Here is a 17,475-nt window from a genome sequence, read left to right on the forward strand (position 1 = left end):
AAAAAAAAAGTTTGAATTGAAACAGGAAAGTTCATGAGTTCCAAAATTTTTAAGTGACCATATAGGGGTGTCTAACCAGGGTACTTACACTACACAAGAGTGTATGTGTGTGGATGTGGATGTGTATACAGGTAAACACTTCTGAAGCAATAGTCTAAGCTTGGATTGTAGCAAATCTGGACTAGACTTTCATTTATAGTTACTTTTGTTGCACAGTTTAACAACAAATTTCCATCTCCTCTCATTTCTTTCTGTTTCATTTATCCTGGACTGTTTTTTTTTTTAATGAAAATGAGATCATATTAAAGAGTGAAAACTGAAAATGTTAGCTTAGGCTATAGAGGAAAAAATTAAAAGATGGAAATGATTTGAATAATGTATATTGTTTAGAATTTGTGGGGGTGCTTTTTTAATTACTAAATTAGAAACTCAGTTACCAAAGCTGGTTTAGAAACTGTCCTTCATAGTATATTGTTTAGAATCTGTGTGTGTGTGGGGGGGGGTTAATTACTAAGTTAGAAACTTAGTTACCAAAACTTGTTTGGAAATTCTCCTTCATAGTAACCTCTTCTTAGTTTACTCTGGAAGAAAGATGTGGTTTTTAGTGAAGTCTCTTACTGATGGGATCTCAGGTTGATTGTTTGGGTTTTGTTATTGATGATGATGTTGCTTTCAAGAAATGTTTATTTTATTTTTAAAAATATGCATTTTACTACAAAAGCTTTGCAGATACTGCTTTTACTCTGAAAAGGCATAACTACTCAGTCTCCATATTCTCAGAATTCTCAGAAGTTGCGTATAATTGTGACAGAGCACTGGACCAGGTTGCCCAGAGAGGCTGTGGAGTCTCCTTCTCTGGAGATCTTCAAGGCCTGCCTGGACGCAACCCTGTCTAACATGCTCTAGATGACCCTGCTGAGCAGGGAGGTTGGACTAGCAGATCTCCAGAGGTCCCTTCCAACCTTACTGATTCTATGATTCTATGATAATTTACTTCCATTCTTCAATTTTGAATAGATCTAAAGAAATCCTGTACTGAGCCTCACTTATTAAGTGAGTTGGAACGACATTGTGTGTTTTATGCTAGTCCATCAACAACTTCCAGATTTTGTGTTCTGCTAATAATAAAAAAAAAAAAAAAAAAAGGTTTAAGTGAAAAACAAAATATTATGTAGTATCATTCTGCTTTATGCAACAGGTTTGTAAATAAATGTTTTGATTGCAGCATTATAATTCCTGTCTGAAAGGTGATAATCACTCTTTTGTTTCTGCGAGATGTGAATTACTAAAATTATTGCTAAATAGTACTTCAAAATATTTTGTAACCTTAGATAAGAGCTAGAGGAGAGACAGTGCTTTTAAAATGAAGTTAAACCCTGGAACAATGCTCCTCTGATATCATAGTGTCAACAAACAAGCAGTGAGTTAGATGGGCATCAATTTAACACTTGTAATAGTAATTGTGCATTTTTTGAACGGAGATTAGAATGATTATTCATTTTAAAATTTTACATTTATTTTTCACAATATTTCTTCATAATTAGATTTTTGAAACAGCTGATGCTTTGCTATGATTGTGCATTTCTTGTGGTTTTCTCTTTTTTTCCTGTTTCCTATCTGGGTTGCTGTTCCTATCCTGTTCCTATCAGGTTTTATTTATATATTCTCTCTTTCTTTCATCTTGCTAAATAGTTGGGTCAGCATTCATCTGTTGTCTTGGAACCTACATGATTACAGAAGGGCAGCCAAGTTGTTTTAATTCTTATGGTGTGTTAAATGCATGATTTCAATCCTCCTTCATCAAAAATGATAGCTACTTTCACCAAGAGATGATCTGATGAAATTTTCATTCAATTCTTAAATATGAGTGGGTTTTTATTCATCTTTGTGATTACTTACAAGCAATATTTTATGAAAAAAAGCCTCTGCTTATTTTATTAGTAGGCTGAGTTTGTACAAAATGTTTTGATGCCAATGGATCCTTATTCTTCTGGAGGGTGAAACTCAGCACGTAATAGCTTTCTTCTTCCAAAGTGTTGAGTTTGTATGTAGATCTAATGCACTGAAATATCTTTTAAATTAGTCAGCAGTTGAGCACAATCTTATAATTAAGGCAATATTATGTCTGATTTAATTTTTTTAAAAAAAATTTAGAAATGTAGCTCTTAAAGTCAGGGTGTGTCATATGCAGTAAACTAACATTAACAAGTATAGTTTAATAGATGTCCACTTCCTGCTTGAAAGTAAATAGTTTAAATGAGGCATATCTTAGCTACATGACTTCCCATAAGGTGCCAGACTGTCTCATGCTCTCTGAGCTTGAGAACAGCAGGTATCATGATGTTGGGGCAAATCTACAGCCGTGATTTCTGTCCCCTGCAGTGTAGCTTGCGTTTCAAATGAATGTATAACCCACATAATGTGTAATATCCTTTTTTTTTGGTTGAAGATCTCATTCATTTATGGCTACTACTTAGGATTTTTTTTAACATGCCTGACATTRTTTTTGACTGTTTGAGTACCAACAAGTTGATGTCAAGTTTTTCAATTCAATGTATTTACGTAATGTGAATCAAATTTCCTTGCAGGTCATGTTTGAAAGAGTGGTTATAATTAAGCTTGTGATGAATAAATCTGTTTATACTAGAGGAGTGTGGGTGAGACATGGCAGAAAATTTGAATGCTTTAGAATGGCTTTCTGAAGATGCAGGCTACAAAACCCCCTGGGAATGCATTAGATGATTTTTAGTTGCAATCCTATAGAATGCATCATGTGGGAAAATGCCCATTCATGCTCAAGGTGATAGCTATATAATGTAAAAAGAACACAGAGTCCTATAGCTTGGCAAGTATTGGAGAGTTTCACGTACAAAACATACTGTCTAGACTTTTTTAAATGAAACAAAAAAAGTAACCCGTGTTCTAGGGAAGGCCTGGCCCAGCATGCAGGTCAGCGGTGATGTGGTGCCCCTGAGGACATTTGGTGTGCTGAGAGCCAGAAACCATGCCTGAGGTTTGACTTGCCTGACAGCTGTGCACAAAGGGTTCTGTTTGACCTCGGGCGGTTGTGAAAATCAGCTGCTGCCTGGCAAGAAGTGTGCCCAATTTCTGGCTGTTAAGTAGGTATGTATTAGCTAACTAGGGTAACTGCATAGCTGCAGAGGAGCTGAAACATCTGTATGCTGACTCTTGGCTGAAGTTCTTCTGTAGATAATTCAAGTAAAATGTGTAATGATATTGTTGCAAACAGGTATATGACTCTTCTAAAGAAGTGACATTGTGGAATGGTAGGATGCAGAAGCTCTATAATTAAAAGCTGGACTAGAATTACATCACTTTTTAACGTTCTTTTAGGTAATCCTATGTGAAGGCAATTTCAAAGAGCATTTTGTGTCTCTTAGTGCTTAGAAGACAATCTAATTGTTTAAATTAAGTGTATTGTCAATTTTAGACAGTGTAATATTTTTAAGTAATATATTAGCTTTTAAATATTTGTAGATATGCATATACACACCCACACGAAGAAAGATTGTGTTCTCTTGATACTTAGTTTTGTGTGTCAGTTTAATCTGTGTAGTCCAATGAATGTATTYTAAAGTTTAGGCAGAGGAGTGGTGGGAAACGTGCAACCTTTAAGACTTTCAGGGTAGTATAGCCATTCCAGGGCAGGGGAACTGGGTTGGCTGAAGCTACAGCCTACTGAGGGCTCTGCACAAAGCTCAGAGCTGAACTCTTAAGATTCTACTTTAGTAAAGTTGAAAAAATGAACTCAAGATAAGGGGAACTGAGGCAGTGCATGTTTTATGAAGCTCCTTTACACCTTTTTTCTTCCCTGAAGAGCAAATAAATTATGCTTTAATGCTGATATATAAAAATAAATGCCTGTAGTTTCATAGTTATTTAAATAAACCAGTGAGATATAATGTTTAATGCTTGCTGGTATTTGCCTTACTTCTGTCAGTATGCAAGCAATGGGCAAGTGGGAATGGGCAAATAGGTGTCTTACACCCAGAACGAAGGTGTACTTGCATATGATGGATTCATATTTGATCATGTATAACCATGTAATTGGATGTGCACCTGAGACTTGACTAAAACTCTGGCATTCTTAGTCAAAGATGTGCGTTATAGGGATATATATGCTCATGGAATAGTGTGATGGATGTCACACACAGCCAACTGTGTAATGTGGGAAGGAGTTGTCACTCTCAGGAGAAGTAATGACAGGAGCAGGATGTGGCCTACTTAGTCTGCCCCATGCTTGCTTGTGGTTCCTTGAATCGAGGAGTATTGTATGGGCATCTGTTCAGATACATCAAGTCTTTAGGCTGGCTGCCCTTCTTCTGAAGGGTCTTCTGGTATTATATACTGAATTTTTGGTAGAAGTGGGTTGAATGTGTCTTTCATTGGGAGAATTGGAAGAAAAGAAATAAAGGAATACCTGCAGATAGAGCAGATGACTGTAGTGGTGTGGATTTTCAGCCTAATTTTAGAATATGTGAATTCTGAATGGCAAATGGCATGAAATTACGTTTCTACTGATTTTTTGCACTAGATATATTTCATTTAATATGTGTAGACTTGACCTTTCAAGGAAGTGATTGCATGAAATATGCCCTGCATGTRATGGATAAGAGGCTAGAACTACTGGTTTTATGTGCAATAACAAATATGTGGAATAGGTTAGTGGACTAGAAGATGGTTTGAATTTTGCATAGTCTACTATTTATAGTATGTGCTAGAAATAAGTTTTAAGATTTCATATGCAACTTAATTAGCCTTCAAATGCATATACATTATGATATGATATTCAGGTGCCCTGTAGCATACTTTTTTTTCCCTGGGTATCTTCCTTATTTGGCATACAGCATGAACTGCTTATTTTACAAGCAACTACACACACACACACGGGGGGGGGAGGGGGGAAGAGAGAGAAAAAAAGAGAGAGACAGATGATGATGATGATGATGATGATGTTTTTCAAACTTTGGAGTGATCGGTTTATGCTTTACCTCCAGCCTGAATGAACTACCTAGGCCTATTGGTCGTCATTGTAATGGGAGAGTGATTGGTGGGACATCAGTGAAAAGCCTTCTCTGAGGATGCATTGCTGTCTCCTTTTACAGACACAGATTGCTACAAGACTTCTCACGGCTCATAGAATAATATGTGCAAAACTCAGCTTTGACTCTTTTGTGTCTGCAGSTGCTCAGAAGGACTACAAGTCAAATGACATTATCTTCTGTGTGCTCAACCTGAAACAAAGAACATACAAAAGTCACCTGTCTGGGAATAAACCATTAGTATTATACAGAAAAACTGCAGTAGTTGAGGTGTTAGTATCCCATTAACCAATGCTCAGTGGGCTTGTTTTTAAAGGATCGCCTGCTACAGGCTCAAGATTAGTCTGTCCCAAAAAGCAGGAAATCAAGCATAGGTAGCAGGAGGCCTGCATAGGATGAATGAGAAATGCCTGAATAAACTCAGATATAAAAAAGAAGCATACAAGAGATGGTAGCAGGGACACATGACCTAGGAGAAATATAGAGGCACTGTCTGAGCATGCAGGGATTGGATTAGGAAAGCCAAAATGCATCTGAAGTTGAGTATGCCAAGGTACTTGAAGGGCAACAGAAAGGGCTTCCAGATATATCAGCAGCAAAGGAAAGGCTGGGGAAAATATGGATCCACTGCTGAATGGGCAGAGGACCTGATAACAAAGGACATGGGAAAACAATGAAGTACTCAGTGCCTTCTTCTAAATGRTAATGTGTTCCTTCACGGATTCCAGGCCTCTGAGACCAGTGGGAAAGGCTGGAGCAAGGAAGATGTACCCTCAGTAAAGGAGGATCGGGTCAGGGAACATTAACAAGCTTAACATGCACAAGTCTCTGGGACCTGTTGGGGTACACCCACAGGTGCTGAGGGAGCTGGCCAATGTCATGGTAATGCCACTCTCAATTATCTTTGAAAGGTCATGGCAATTGGGGAAGGTTCATGAAGACTGGAGATAGTCTTCTATGATGAGATGACTGGCTTGGTGGATGAAAGGAGAGCAGTGAATATGGTTTACCTTGACTTTAGTAAGGCTTTTGATATTGTCTCTCATAACATTCTTATAGAAAAACTGATGGAAGTATGGGTTAGATGAGTGGACTGGTGAGGTGGACTGAAGAATGGCTAAAATGTTGGCTTTAACTGGTTATGATCAGCAACACAAAGTCCARGTGGAAGCAGTCATGAGTAGGGTACCCCAGGGGTTGATACTTGGTCTAATCCTGTTTAACATCTTCCTTAAAGGCCTGGATGAAGAGACAGAGTGCTCCCTCATTAAGTTTGCAGATGATATGAAATCAGGAGGAGTGGTTAATATGTCAGATGATTTGCCATGCAAATCATCTCTGCTGCCGTATAGAGGGACCTTGGCAGGCTGGAGAAAAGGGAAGAAAAGCATTTCATGAAGTTCAACAAAGTCCTGCACCAGGGAAGGAATAACCCCATGCACCATTACATGCCAGGGGCCAACCTGCTGGAGAGAGGCTTTGCAGAGAAAGCCCTGGAGGTCCTGGTGGACAATGAAATGCCCRTGAGCCAGTAATGCCCCCTTGCGGCAAAGAAGACCATTAATATCCTATGCCATTGGTATCGTGGGCTCCATGAGGAAGAGCATTGCCAGCCGGTCCTTCCCCTCTCCTTGCGAGACATATCTGGCATGCTGGGCCCATTTCTGGGCTTCCTGGCATAAGAGAGACTGAAGCGAGATGCAGATTAGAGTGCGGTCGTTAATGAACTTTAATCAGGCGTGGGCTCTCCTGGAGGATCACTAAGCAATTGGCACTGATCATAAAAAGCAAATCTGATTAGAGTGCAGTAAGGGAACCAGAGAGTGTTTTACAACTAAAAAGCTCATCAGGAAGAAAAGTAGAAAGAATGTAATTGCTCTAACTGTAGGTAATTTCATTCATTTTCTGTGTTTATTTAGTTTTAATTGTAAACAAGCATTTTTTTTTGCATATTTTTCAGATTCATGGGCAATTTGTGAATATAAACAGAATTTTTGAGTCATTTAGTTTGAGATATCTATATGACACACATGCTTTTTATTCTATTTCTTTGTTCAAATATCTTATTAATGAACTGTTTTTCTACCACTGGGATTAATGGTTACATTTTCACAAAGCTTTTGTAGGAAACAGCCTGCGCATTTATACATTAGCAAACTCTTGATTGTTACACTATTGTGTGCATGTGTTTAACTATGTATTAAAAGAAAAAAAAAACTCAAAATGAAAGAATGTTTTGTTTATATATTAGGCAGATATAATACAGGAAAACAGATTTAAAAATATGGAACAGATTGTATGAAGGCTATAAACAAGCATCCTTTAAAATATTTGACTTTTCTTTAGATTCAGTAATGAGCTAATGTTACATTTTTTCATGCAAACCTTAAGAACTGATCTATTAAATGCTCTGTGCACAATATACAGATTCTGAGTTTATGATGCTTATTTGGGAGGTAATGACATTTCTGTTGTGTTGCCCAGAATTACTGATATTACTGGTATGTTCTTGACCTTTTTGCTTTTTTCTTATGTTAGTGTTCACATATTTCTAATTTCATATTTCATATTTAGTGTCTTCCATATTAAATACTTATTTATCTCAGTACATTTTTGGAGGCTTGCAAATTGTTAACAGATCATTCAGCAGGGAGAGAAGGAAGAGACTTTTTTTTGTAAGCTCATATTCTGGATCAAAGTGCATCAACATACCTATATTTCATTTCATAATTGCCATGAAGTAACACAAGCTGTTAAGGTGTACTCATGAATTCAGCAGATTTTACAGTTATTATTCACTACCATAGCTTTACAAAATATCTTGACTGCATACTTTTTATCCACATAGCCTAATCACAAATATGAGTAAAAAGGCAAAGGTTTTTTTTGGTTTGTTCTTATGTCAACTTTACTTGTTATTGTGAGAAACGCAAATACATTCATTTAATACTCACAATAGGCATGACTTGAGTTTTTCCTTTCTTGTCGTGAAGATTTTTGAATCTTGTATATGTATCTGTTCATATTAAAAATCTGTATATATTTATATTAAAAATCCTGCTGTATTTTTACAGGGTATGAGAAGCCAGATGATGTTTCAGAGAAAACTTCTTTAGCTGATCAAGAGGAATTGAGAACTATATTCATCAATCAGCCTCAGTTAACCAAATTCTGCAATAATCATGTCAGGTATTAACTCCAATGTTACTACATACTTACTTGCAGAACGACTAGGTCAGCAGAGCTGTTTCTTTTACAGACTTTATCTTCAGAATTTTTAAGAACAGAGTGAGAAAGGTCTGGGTAAGAAATTAGAGGGCATACTTTAGTCAGAAAAGCATTGTCTTCACGGCTACACCGTCAGCATATCCCTAGATCCCTTAGAGTACAGATTTTTTTTTCCTCAACTATCAGTTCAGTTGAAGTTCAGTTCATCTTTGAATGTATTTCTGGAAGCACAGAGTGCTTTACTTGAGCATGGCATTGTTTATGCTTTAGAAACTCTGCACCTTTTTAAGTTAACCAGCTGCAGGGCTGCTGTTATTGCTGACGGGGCTATTCTTGAATTTCCAGGGTGGGCTTTAGGCCATTGCTGAGTATTATATATTTTTTTTTCTATTGAGTTTAGATCTGATGATGTCCTTCAGTTAAGCTATTAAAATTAAAAATAAGTGAATAGCAAAGATATCCCTGTTCTAGCTAGGTGAGTTTTATGAAGGTATCTTTAACATATGCAGACATTTTATAGACAGTAAGAATAAAGCCATTTTTCTATAAACTGGATATACTTTATAATACTTTTTGCTTGTATATACAACTGTTATCTTTACTGCCTTTTTCTTTGTTTCCTGACAATACTAAGCTTTTTGCACCATATGTTAATTCCTTCTTTGAATTGCCCATTTTATGCTACATTAAAGGAAATGTTATTAACATTAAAAAAAAAAAAAAAAGAAAGATTAACCTATTCTTATTAGTCTTCTTGTCAGTTTTGGCCATTAGTATTGTTTTAGGATGATAAACGTTAGCAGTCTGTTCTTAAACAAATGTAATGCTGACATAGAGCCAGGAGTCTTGTTTTGTGTGTATGATTTAGCTAAGATTATTGCAGTAAGGATAAACTGCTTTCTGTTCTCCAGCCTAGGAAAGCTACGCTTAATGTTTTATCTGTTAGAAGAAAAGCAAACTTTCATTTCTGTGAGGAGTACAGTTTTTCATATCCAAATAATGTTCTATAATTATTGCTTAAATGCTCCATTTAAATTCAGTTGGTCCTGTTGTTAGGGTTTTTAATCTTGAGGATGCATTGAATCAGGCAAATTCATACCCACTTTTTTGTGGTCCAAAGTAACATTTGTAAAAATCTTTTAAATTACTATTTTAGGCAAAATGAATCTGGCAGCTAGATTAAGATTCAGAGAAGGCTCTGGTTTATTTGAAAGCTTGGATAACTGAGAGGGAAGGAATATATTTGAAGAATGTAATAAGGGTTCATGTTTTTATCTTTCTGTCAGCACTGCGAAGTACAACATAATCACATTCCTGCCAAGATTCCTTTATTCCCAGTTCAGAAGAGCTGCTAATGCATTTTTTCTTTTTATTGCGTTACTTCAGGTAAGGCCAACAGTAAAATGCTAGTGTTTGAGACCTGTTGAGGACATTTATGCAGCAGACAGTGATATTGTCTTTCAGCAAAGATATTGAAGCTATTTCTTTCTGAGCTAGTTAGCCTTGCAGGCTACTATATTGTGTAACATACCTTTAATAAATACTTTTTAAAAAAAAAAAAAAATCTTTGGGGATACCTGTTTTACCAAAAAAATCTGTGTATGAATTCTGTTAAGAATAACTGAAATGTCACTTGAAAAAAAGATTTATTACAGGAAAATCCCATTTAAAATATCTGTTATTCATAGAAAAAATGTTACGTATAATTGCTATTTCTTATAATGGAGGGTACTGCCTGAAAATATGAACTTTCTGCACTTTAAGCCTGTTCTATTCACAGAAATAGTGTGTTTTGAGGGATTAGAGAGTTGATACTGAGGAGAAGTGATTATTTGTAGACTATAGTGGATAAAAATTTAACTTCAGCTGTTTTTTTTATTTTTTGGTTTTTTCTATTTTGTTTTGTTTTTCTAGAAACAAGTGGCTGAAATACAATAGGCATTTCACATTTGGGTGCTAGTTAGATGCACTGGTTGGGGAAAAAAAAGCATACTGTCCTTCTTGTATCATCACTATCATCACTGTGGCTTCATTCAGTATTAGTTTGTGAAGGTCTTCTGTGAAATAACTGTCCCTGACACAGCTTATTGAGACTTGAGAAAAAAGTACATAATGTTTTTCAGATATACTAGAATATTTTAATTTTGCATTAATTGGTTGATAAGGCAGATTGTGGGTTTTTTTGTATAGTGCTTTCACTTTCCAAATGTTATAGCTAATGAAAAAAATTGAACAGTGGGGAGGGACCATGATAATTACCCTTGACTAGTTCTGTATTCTAATAATATTTGATAGCAATTATGCAAAAATGTGCTTTTAATGCATACTTTATAGTGTGTTGATTTTTGAGATCATTGTGTTAGGAATTTATGTAAGGGGAAAAAAATAGCTAAAATAAAAGCACTGCCATTTGTACCTTTTCTCCTTCCTCAGTTCAGATGTTTCAGCAAGTGAATGTTGATTCCTCTGTAGACATTCAAGTTTCTTTGCTTGAAAAGGATGAGTGTGTGGAAAAGTTTCTTAGGATGCATCTGCACAGAGTGCTTACACTGTTTTCTTGGAATTTTTTTTTTTAAAAGAAAAATCTTAAGTTTGGAGTTTCATTAGCTTTGTCTGCTTGGAAACCTGTGGTTCCTAAAGAAGCAGCTTCTTGAACCTCTCTGGCATGTCAAGGTTAATCTAATGGTGTAGCAATATTTCTTTTGTTGCTTTCCTTACCCTGGTGTCACTTTGCAAGTCACACCAGAAGATGCAGAATGTGAAGTTTCAGAAGCTGTCTGAGACTTGGCATGATTGAGAGAGAACGTAGCAGGTGGGTGTTTGCAGTGTTGCAGGAAGAAGGCTGTGACGAAGGAATTGTGGAGTTACACACCATCTCCTATCAGGTTATCAGCGCAAGACCAGAGTGCTAGGAGAGATAATGGAACTGCTGATGGGGTGATGCACCTTTGCTTTTGCATTTTGCCTGGAAAACAGTGTGTAATTGGAATGGGGGCACTTGGGAATACATGGAGAAGGGAAAGTAAGGTTAGAAGAGTTGGACAAGTACCTTGTCTCTTTGCCACATAGCTAACAAACAGGTATTTGCCACACATCAACTTATTTTTGTCTGGTTTCCACTTAAATTGCTTGAGAAGTGTGGTCTTTTGCTGCCACTGCGCTGTGCATTCAAAAGAAAATGTCTACAGTTATAATTAATGTTGGTTRTTTTCTCAAAACTTTTGATGATAAATTGAGGATATGTTCTAAACACATTGAGGCACCATTTATTAATATACTCTACTCTTCAAAGATTTCCTTGTAGTCATATTGGCTGCATTACCTTCTATAAATCTGTCTACAAGTCTGAAAATAATTCTCGCTAATTATCATTGCCATTGAAAACTGTAGATAATGTTCAGATAATTGTGGATTATGAGGCATCAATGTATATCATACAAGTAGTCATCTCCTTCCTGCATTTAYTTTACATATACACACATTTGCTTACATCATTTGTACCTGTACTTACTTATCAAAAACTTATTTCTTATAATAATCTGGCAGAAAGTGGTTATTTGAGATTTGTCAAATAGCAACTTGTAAAAAAAAAAAAAAGTTATAAACTAAAACTATGAGAAACTAAAAATGCCTTTGACTTGTATCTACTCTGATACAAATCTGTAAACTGAAAAAAGCCTATATTTTATAAATACATATTTGATTTGAAACACTGAAATAGATACTAAGATCTCTGAAAATAACTCCACTGAGTACAATTTAAAATGTAATTTTCTGTTAATTGTAGCAGCTTCTTTTGATTCTAGCACAATGACCCTCACTTGGAAATAATCAACATCCTGTGCAAGTTCTACTTCTTGTAATAAAAATATATTATTAGCTAGGAATACAAACAAAGCTTTTCTCTCTCTTTTTCTTTTTAATAGCAAATTCCAGATGTATCACCAACAGGTCGTTACACAACATTGGTTCCTCTCTTATTTATTTTAGCTGTAGCTGCAGTCAAGGAGATAATAGAGGATATTGTAAGTATTTAATAGAAATATTCTGTAAGTAACTTTCAAATTTTGATAGATGATATTGCAGAAATTTTGTAAAATAAATGTATGTGAAGCCATTCTTGGCTTCTGGATGTTGCTGAAAGCTTTTAAAGCTACTTCTGAGGATGCAAAACTTTAGAATATGGTGTTATGCTTTGAAAGTGCTTACTATGTCTAGAAGTGATAACATCATGGTAAAACAATGATTAATGTTTATTATATAGGGTAATTGTTTGACTGCAATGAGTTACTTAAACAATTCTCATTGATGATGTACAAGCATTCTGCAAGTGAAGTGTGATTTGTAAACAACACTAGTAAGTTCTACTGACTCCAAAGAGCCCAGAGAAGTGCAGAGTGTTGCCAGTTTTCTTGAACAAGGACTCTAATAAAAGAAGATTGAAATTTAGTGACTTCATCTCAGAATGATGAAGGTTACTTAAAACTAAGTAACCTTTAAAAAAATTATCTGATTAGTCAAGTTGTTTTTTCTTCCTACCTGAGCAGAGTTCTTTATTCCTACTGGTAATACTTGTGAGCTGGATTTAACTTCAACCTCTGAATGCTATATTCAGTTTTAAAATTTTATAGAATTTTTTTTATTTCTAGTTTTTTAGTTTTCCTATGCCATGATCATGCCAAACCAGTGTGTAAATAAGTCTCATATTTTACCCACTATACATTAGCCATTGGTGGAGCAAGTAGTAGTTTTCCCTAGCAATGAAGGGAGCTTTATTTTGTCAATGAGAGTCTCCTCAGCATCTAAGCTGCAATCACTGCTAGTATTTACCCTAAATCAGCAGCAGAGTGAGCCTCTGTTCAGTTTGAGGCATCCTAGTAGACTTTCCTTCCTTCATGGAGAAGAGCCAAACTTAGCAATGCTACACCATGGGATAAACCTGCTCAGGAAAAAAAAGAATTTCTTACTCCTAGATATTTTGTTTAAACTAGTATTTTCTTGACCTTTTTGTAGCCAAAATGACTTGATTATGCCTTGAAAATGCTGCTGTTTTAGCTACATCAGAAGATTTTTATCAGAAGTTTTTTTAACAGCTACATGAAAACTGAGAGACACCATTGCCCTTTTGGTTGTGGACTGGGGTTTTTCAATTTTTTCTTTTGCCCTAGAGTCTGTAGGGCATTTGCGTGGAAGATAAGTCATATGTTCATTCAATAATCATTGCCTGGTTTGTAATCTAAACCCAGTGCTTGTTTGAAGAATGATTCCGTGATCTTTGTTTCTTTAGAATCATATTCCAGTTGTAGTAGAGGGCAAGGTTATGATTCATAAATAATAATATGGTACATAAATACAGCACTTTTTGTATCTAAAGGAACTGGTCTGTATAGCAATTGCCCACATAGGAGGATATTTTAGTATTACACTGTTAACTTCGAATGGAAGTGTTTTTTTCCTGATAGTCGTGACTATGTGAGTAATCTGTAGTTCTGTTAAAATGTTTTTAAGTCAGTTTATTGAATTCATGAATAAATACAGTGTTTATCTTAAATGTGRAAGGTTTTTTTGTGTTAACTGATGTCATTAACCACTATGCATTTTTAATTCAGAAAAGACATAAAGCTGATAATGCAGTGAACAAGAAACAAACTCAAGGTAAGAATTTTTTAAAAGCCTCTTAACTGCAATTTGAAGAGAGTTGATTTTGGTTAGGTTCTTTTTTTGCAAATGGTAGTAACATAACTACGATGCTGAGTACGCAAGTAACTGAGCTGGAAACTGGCTGTGCAAATTACTTCAACATTTGGGACTTAAACATATAAAATGACAATTTGAAATCATTTTGCAATCACAACATGAAATACAATCTAAAAAAAAAATCTATAAGGCACCTAAGAAACTTTAGATTTAACTCACTTTACCCAAGTGATACAGTAGCTGTTAATTGAGCTAATCACAACTCTGGATTGAGTGGGACCAAGTTATGACGAAAAGTCTTTGAATTTGTAAGTTCTCAAAGCATAATTTTATTCGACCAGCAAATTTGAAATAATTCATTTCTGGAACACTTTGGAATTGGAAGGAAAACCCATAAAATTGAACTCTTTTCAATGATGCTGCAAAATTGTTGCTAAAGATGAATGAAAATGCTTGTGTGTTTGTGAGTAGTGAAGATGATACTAGTTAATATGTCCTATAATGATAAAGACACTTGTCAAGCAGAAAGTTCAAGTTAAATTCCCACTTTGCTGCTTTTGAACTTCTCATTTTGGCTGTTCTGAGGTAAGCCTTTCTTGATAGGGCTGGTCCTGTTATTTTAATAGGGAAGGACCGGATTTCCTGTGATTTTGCTGTTGACTTATTTTATGCTTTTCACAGAAGAGAATTAATACAGCTAGGTGTAGAATCTTGTTTGTTTAAAGGAAAGCAAAACATATACTTAAGCTTTTTAGGGAGGATTGCACTCATTAACTAAAGATGTTACATAATCAGAATTGCCTAGCACTTTTAGCCACTAGAAATTTTTATTATTTCAAACTCTAAATTTTAAAGCCTACATAAATTTTATAGTTAACTTAAGATATATGCACAATTTATGTAAAACAACATGAACTTCAGCAACAAATGAGCTAGTGCTTAATAACAGATGTGGAAGAAGTAGAGTGGAGGCAAAAACACCCAATTTTGATGAATAAGTTGACTAAAAGCATGGGAAATTTTCTAGTTTCTAATTGGTTAGACCATAAAGCATCTGAGCATTCTTTCTAGGTTGGACATTTTTAGCCGATGTTTTAGGTAGAGTTAGGAGAATTGTTTAGAAATATTATAGAGAGAACAGAACTAGAGAAACAGATCATCTCATATCTGTACACAAAAACAAATAAAAGCTTAACATAGATGTCAAATTCTTTCACCTAGCTTTTGAGGTAGTGAACAGTTTTAATTATCATTGAATCTTTAAGTACCTTCTCAAACTCATCCAGGGTATAAGAAGTTTTAAATGAGTAGACACCTGTTGTTTTACTGTCTTTCCAGCCTCCTCTGTTTGGTTACCTCTCATGAGGCTCTTTGGTGACTATTCCTGAAATTCTGGATACATAAAAAGCATCTTTCAGTTGAAATTGTAATGAGGACACACAAAATATTGCTAGCAATGAAGAGTTTTTTTTGTTTTGTTTTCTATTTTGTTTTTTTTTTTTTTTGCTAATGGTGGTTTATATAACCACAATGCTGACCTTAGTGTACTGTTGTCAAAGCAGTAATTTAGAGTTAATCAGTACTCTATCTTTTTTTTATACCTGTTCAGCAGTTCTGTAGCTCTGAAAAGTAGCTTATATTTAGTGTATAATATATCCAGCCCCACTTGGTTATCTTTTAAATGACCATCATTTAATTCAAGATATAATTGATTAACTTTCTAAATTTCTGTTACTATAAATACCTTTTGCAGAAGATTTTGATTTACTAAGTTGCATTAGGGATGATTTTGTTACTCCAGACTGAATAGCTAGACACCAAGATACACATACACACTCTGGCACAGTGAAGCATGTATTCCTACAATGTGGTGAAGAAAACTTCTGTCAGGGAGATGGAACATGCCTATCCACAGCCTTGCTTTTGAAATCTAATTGTTAGAGATACTAGCTGAAAAAATGGGGGAATATGGATTTGAAAGCCAGGCTTCTAAGGCTATGACTTTTGTGGGGCAAGTTCTCTAACAGTTGTGTAAGAAGTGAATTGCAACACCACTTTTTTAAGAAAACAGATTTGATTGAATGCTAGTGTATGTTAATTGTGCCAACAAGCTTATTGGATCAAGCTGAGGGTGGAGTACTGCTGAGATTCCAGGTCTTGATACAGTCTCATGAGTGATTCATCTGTCTGTGAGCTTATTTTAACTAGCTGTGCTAGACAAACCCAGCAAAAAAACCCAACAGTTTGCTAAACTGGCTTATCAAAGAGTCTACCGAGCACCGGCGCCAGCACACATTAAGCAGTGAGAACATGCACCTTTGTGTGGGGTGAGGGCAGAACAGGAGCTCCCCTTGGCAGTGGCAATGCAAAGCTGCACTTCTGGTTGCACTTTTTGAGAAGCTCCTGGACACCTCTGGCGGCTTATTTACATTTTGGACCCACAAAACTCCACTGTAATAGTTACACTATTAATGGAATGAAGGGAATGGAAGCAAGTAGTTGSTGGCACAGTTAGCAAGTATCTTGAGTTACTTGGGACAATATTGCTACTGGTCCTCATACTGTGGATCCATAATTTTCCCAKTGAAAGGGAATGGTTTGTCAAAAAAGATTTAGTGTGTTGATAGACTGATAGGTGAGATAGCCKTGAAAATATCTTGTTTACTATCTGAAAGGGAGGCTGTTCCATTTACTGTTCCTAAGCATATCAGCACTAATAGTTTGGGGAGAAAGGGCTGAGAATACTTTTTCTAAATTCCTAAACTATTCCTAAAGAATTATTAACCAAGTTAATTACTGGTTTGAAGAAATTCTTGGAGTATGAAATAAGTGGGGCCAATATAGGCAGAATCACAAGGAAGATTTGGATACAAGGGCAATGTATTCTCAGATTTTGATCCACTTTTGTGAAATAAAACATGCTTTCATAATAATTGGATTCTGATTAGGTATTTGGATAAGCATTCTGACCCTCTGATCCCCCGACAACTAGGAGCCATAGTGAAAGAGAGCAATCTCCTGAAGCTATCTGAATGTTGATACATGTCAATGCACTTTCATTTTATTTTTTACAACAATCTTCAATACCTTTTTAAGTGATGTTAATAAAGATTTCACCTTTATCATTCTTTGAGAACATAATCCTGGCAGTTAACTGGCAAACAGGACTTTGTCTTTTTGTRTTGTAGTAGCAATACTTAAAATTATGGTAGTGGGGTGTAATTGGAATATTCATTACAATGTCAGGGAAATACTATACCAAGTCTTATGCTGAATGGCACAGATTGATTTGGGGGACTGATACTATATTTATGGAGATGATGTCTGCAGATGATTGAATTTATCCTGGAGTTCCATGACATACCAGTAACAGTAAGAACACCTGTATCCTAAGCCTACTGATGACTTCATATGAACCTTTTTTTAGGAAATGATCCTCTTGTATTTAAACTGAACAAATGTATATTCTTGGGTTTTTTTTTTTTTT

The 17,475-nt window shown here is 35.5% G+C and overlaps 1 protein-coding gene across 2 annotated transcripts in view; it reads left to right on the forward strand.

Moving 5' to 3' along the window:
• The window catches only part of ATP8A1 (ATPase phospholipid transporting 8A1), a 118,134-nt gene that overhangs the window by 3,174 nt on the left and 97,485 nt on the right, over positions 1–17,475 (forward strand). For both annotated transcript variants that reach the window (XM_085322902.1, XM_085322904.1), the window contains exons 2-5: positions 8,138–8,252; positions 9,578–9,677; positions 12,218–12,316; positions 13,901–13,946. In XM_085322902.1, coding sequence (XP_085179028.1) covers positions 8,138–8,252; positions 9,578–9,677; positions 12,218–12,316; positions 13,901–13,946 — 360 coding nt within the window. The remainder of the gene's footprint in view (positions 1–8,137; positions 8,253–9,577; positions 9,678–12,217; positions 12,317–13,900; positions 13,947–17,475) is intronic.

Source organism: Rhea americana, unplaced genomic scaffold, assembly GCF_003343005.1.
Source record: "Rhea americana isolate MKP2758 unplaced genomic scaffold, rheAme1 scaffold_8, whole genome shotgun sequence".
Lineage (NCBI taxonomy): Eukaryota > Metazoa > Chordata > Aves > Rheiformes > Rheidae > Rhea > Rhea americana.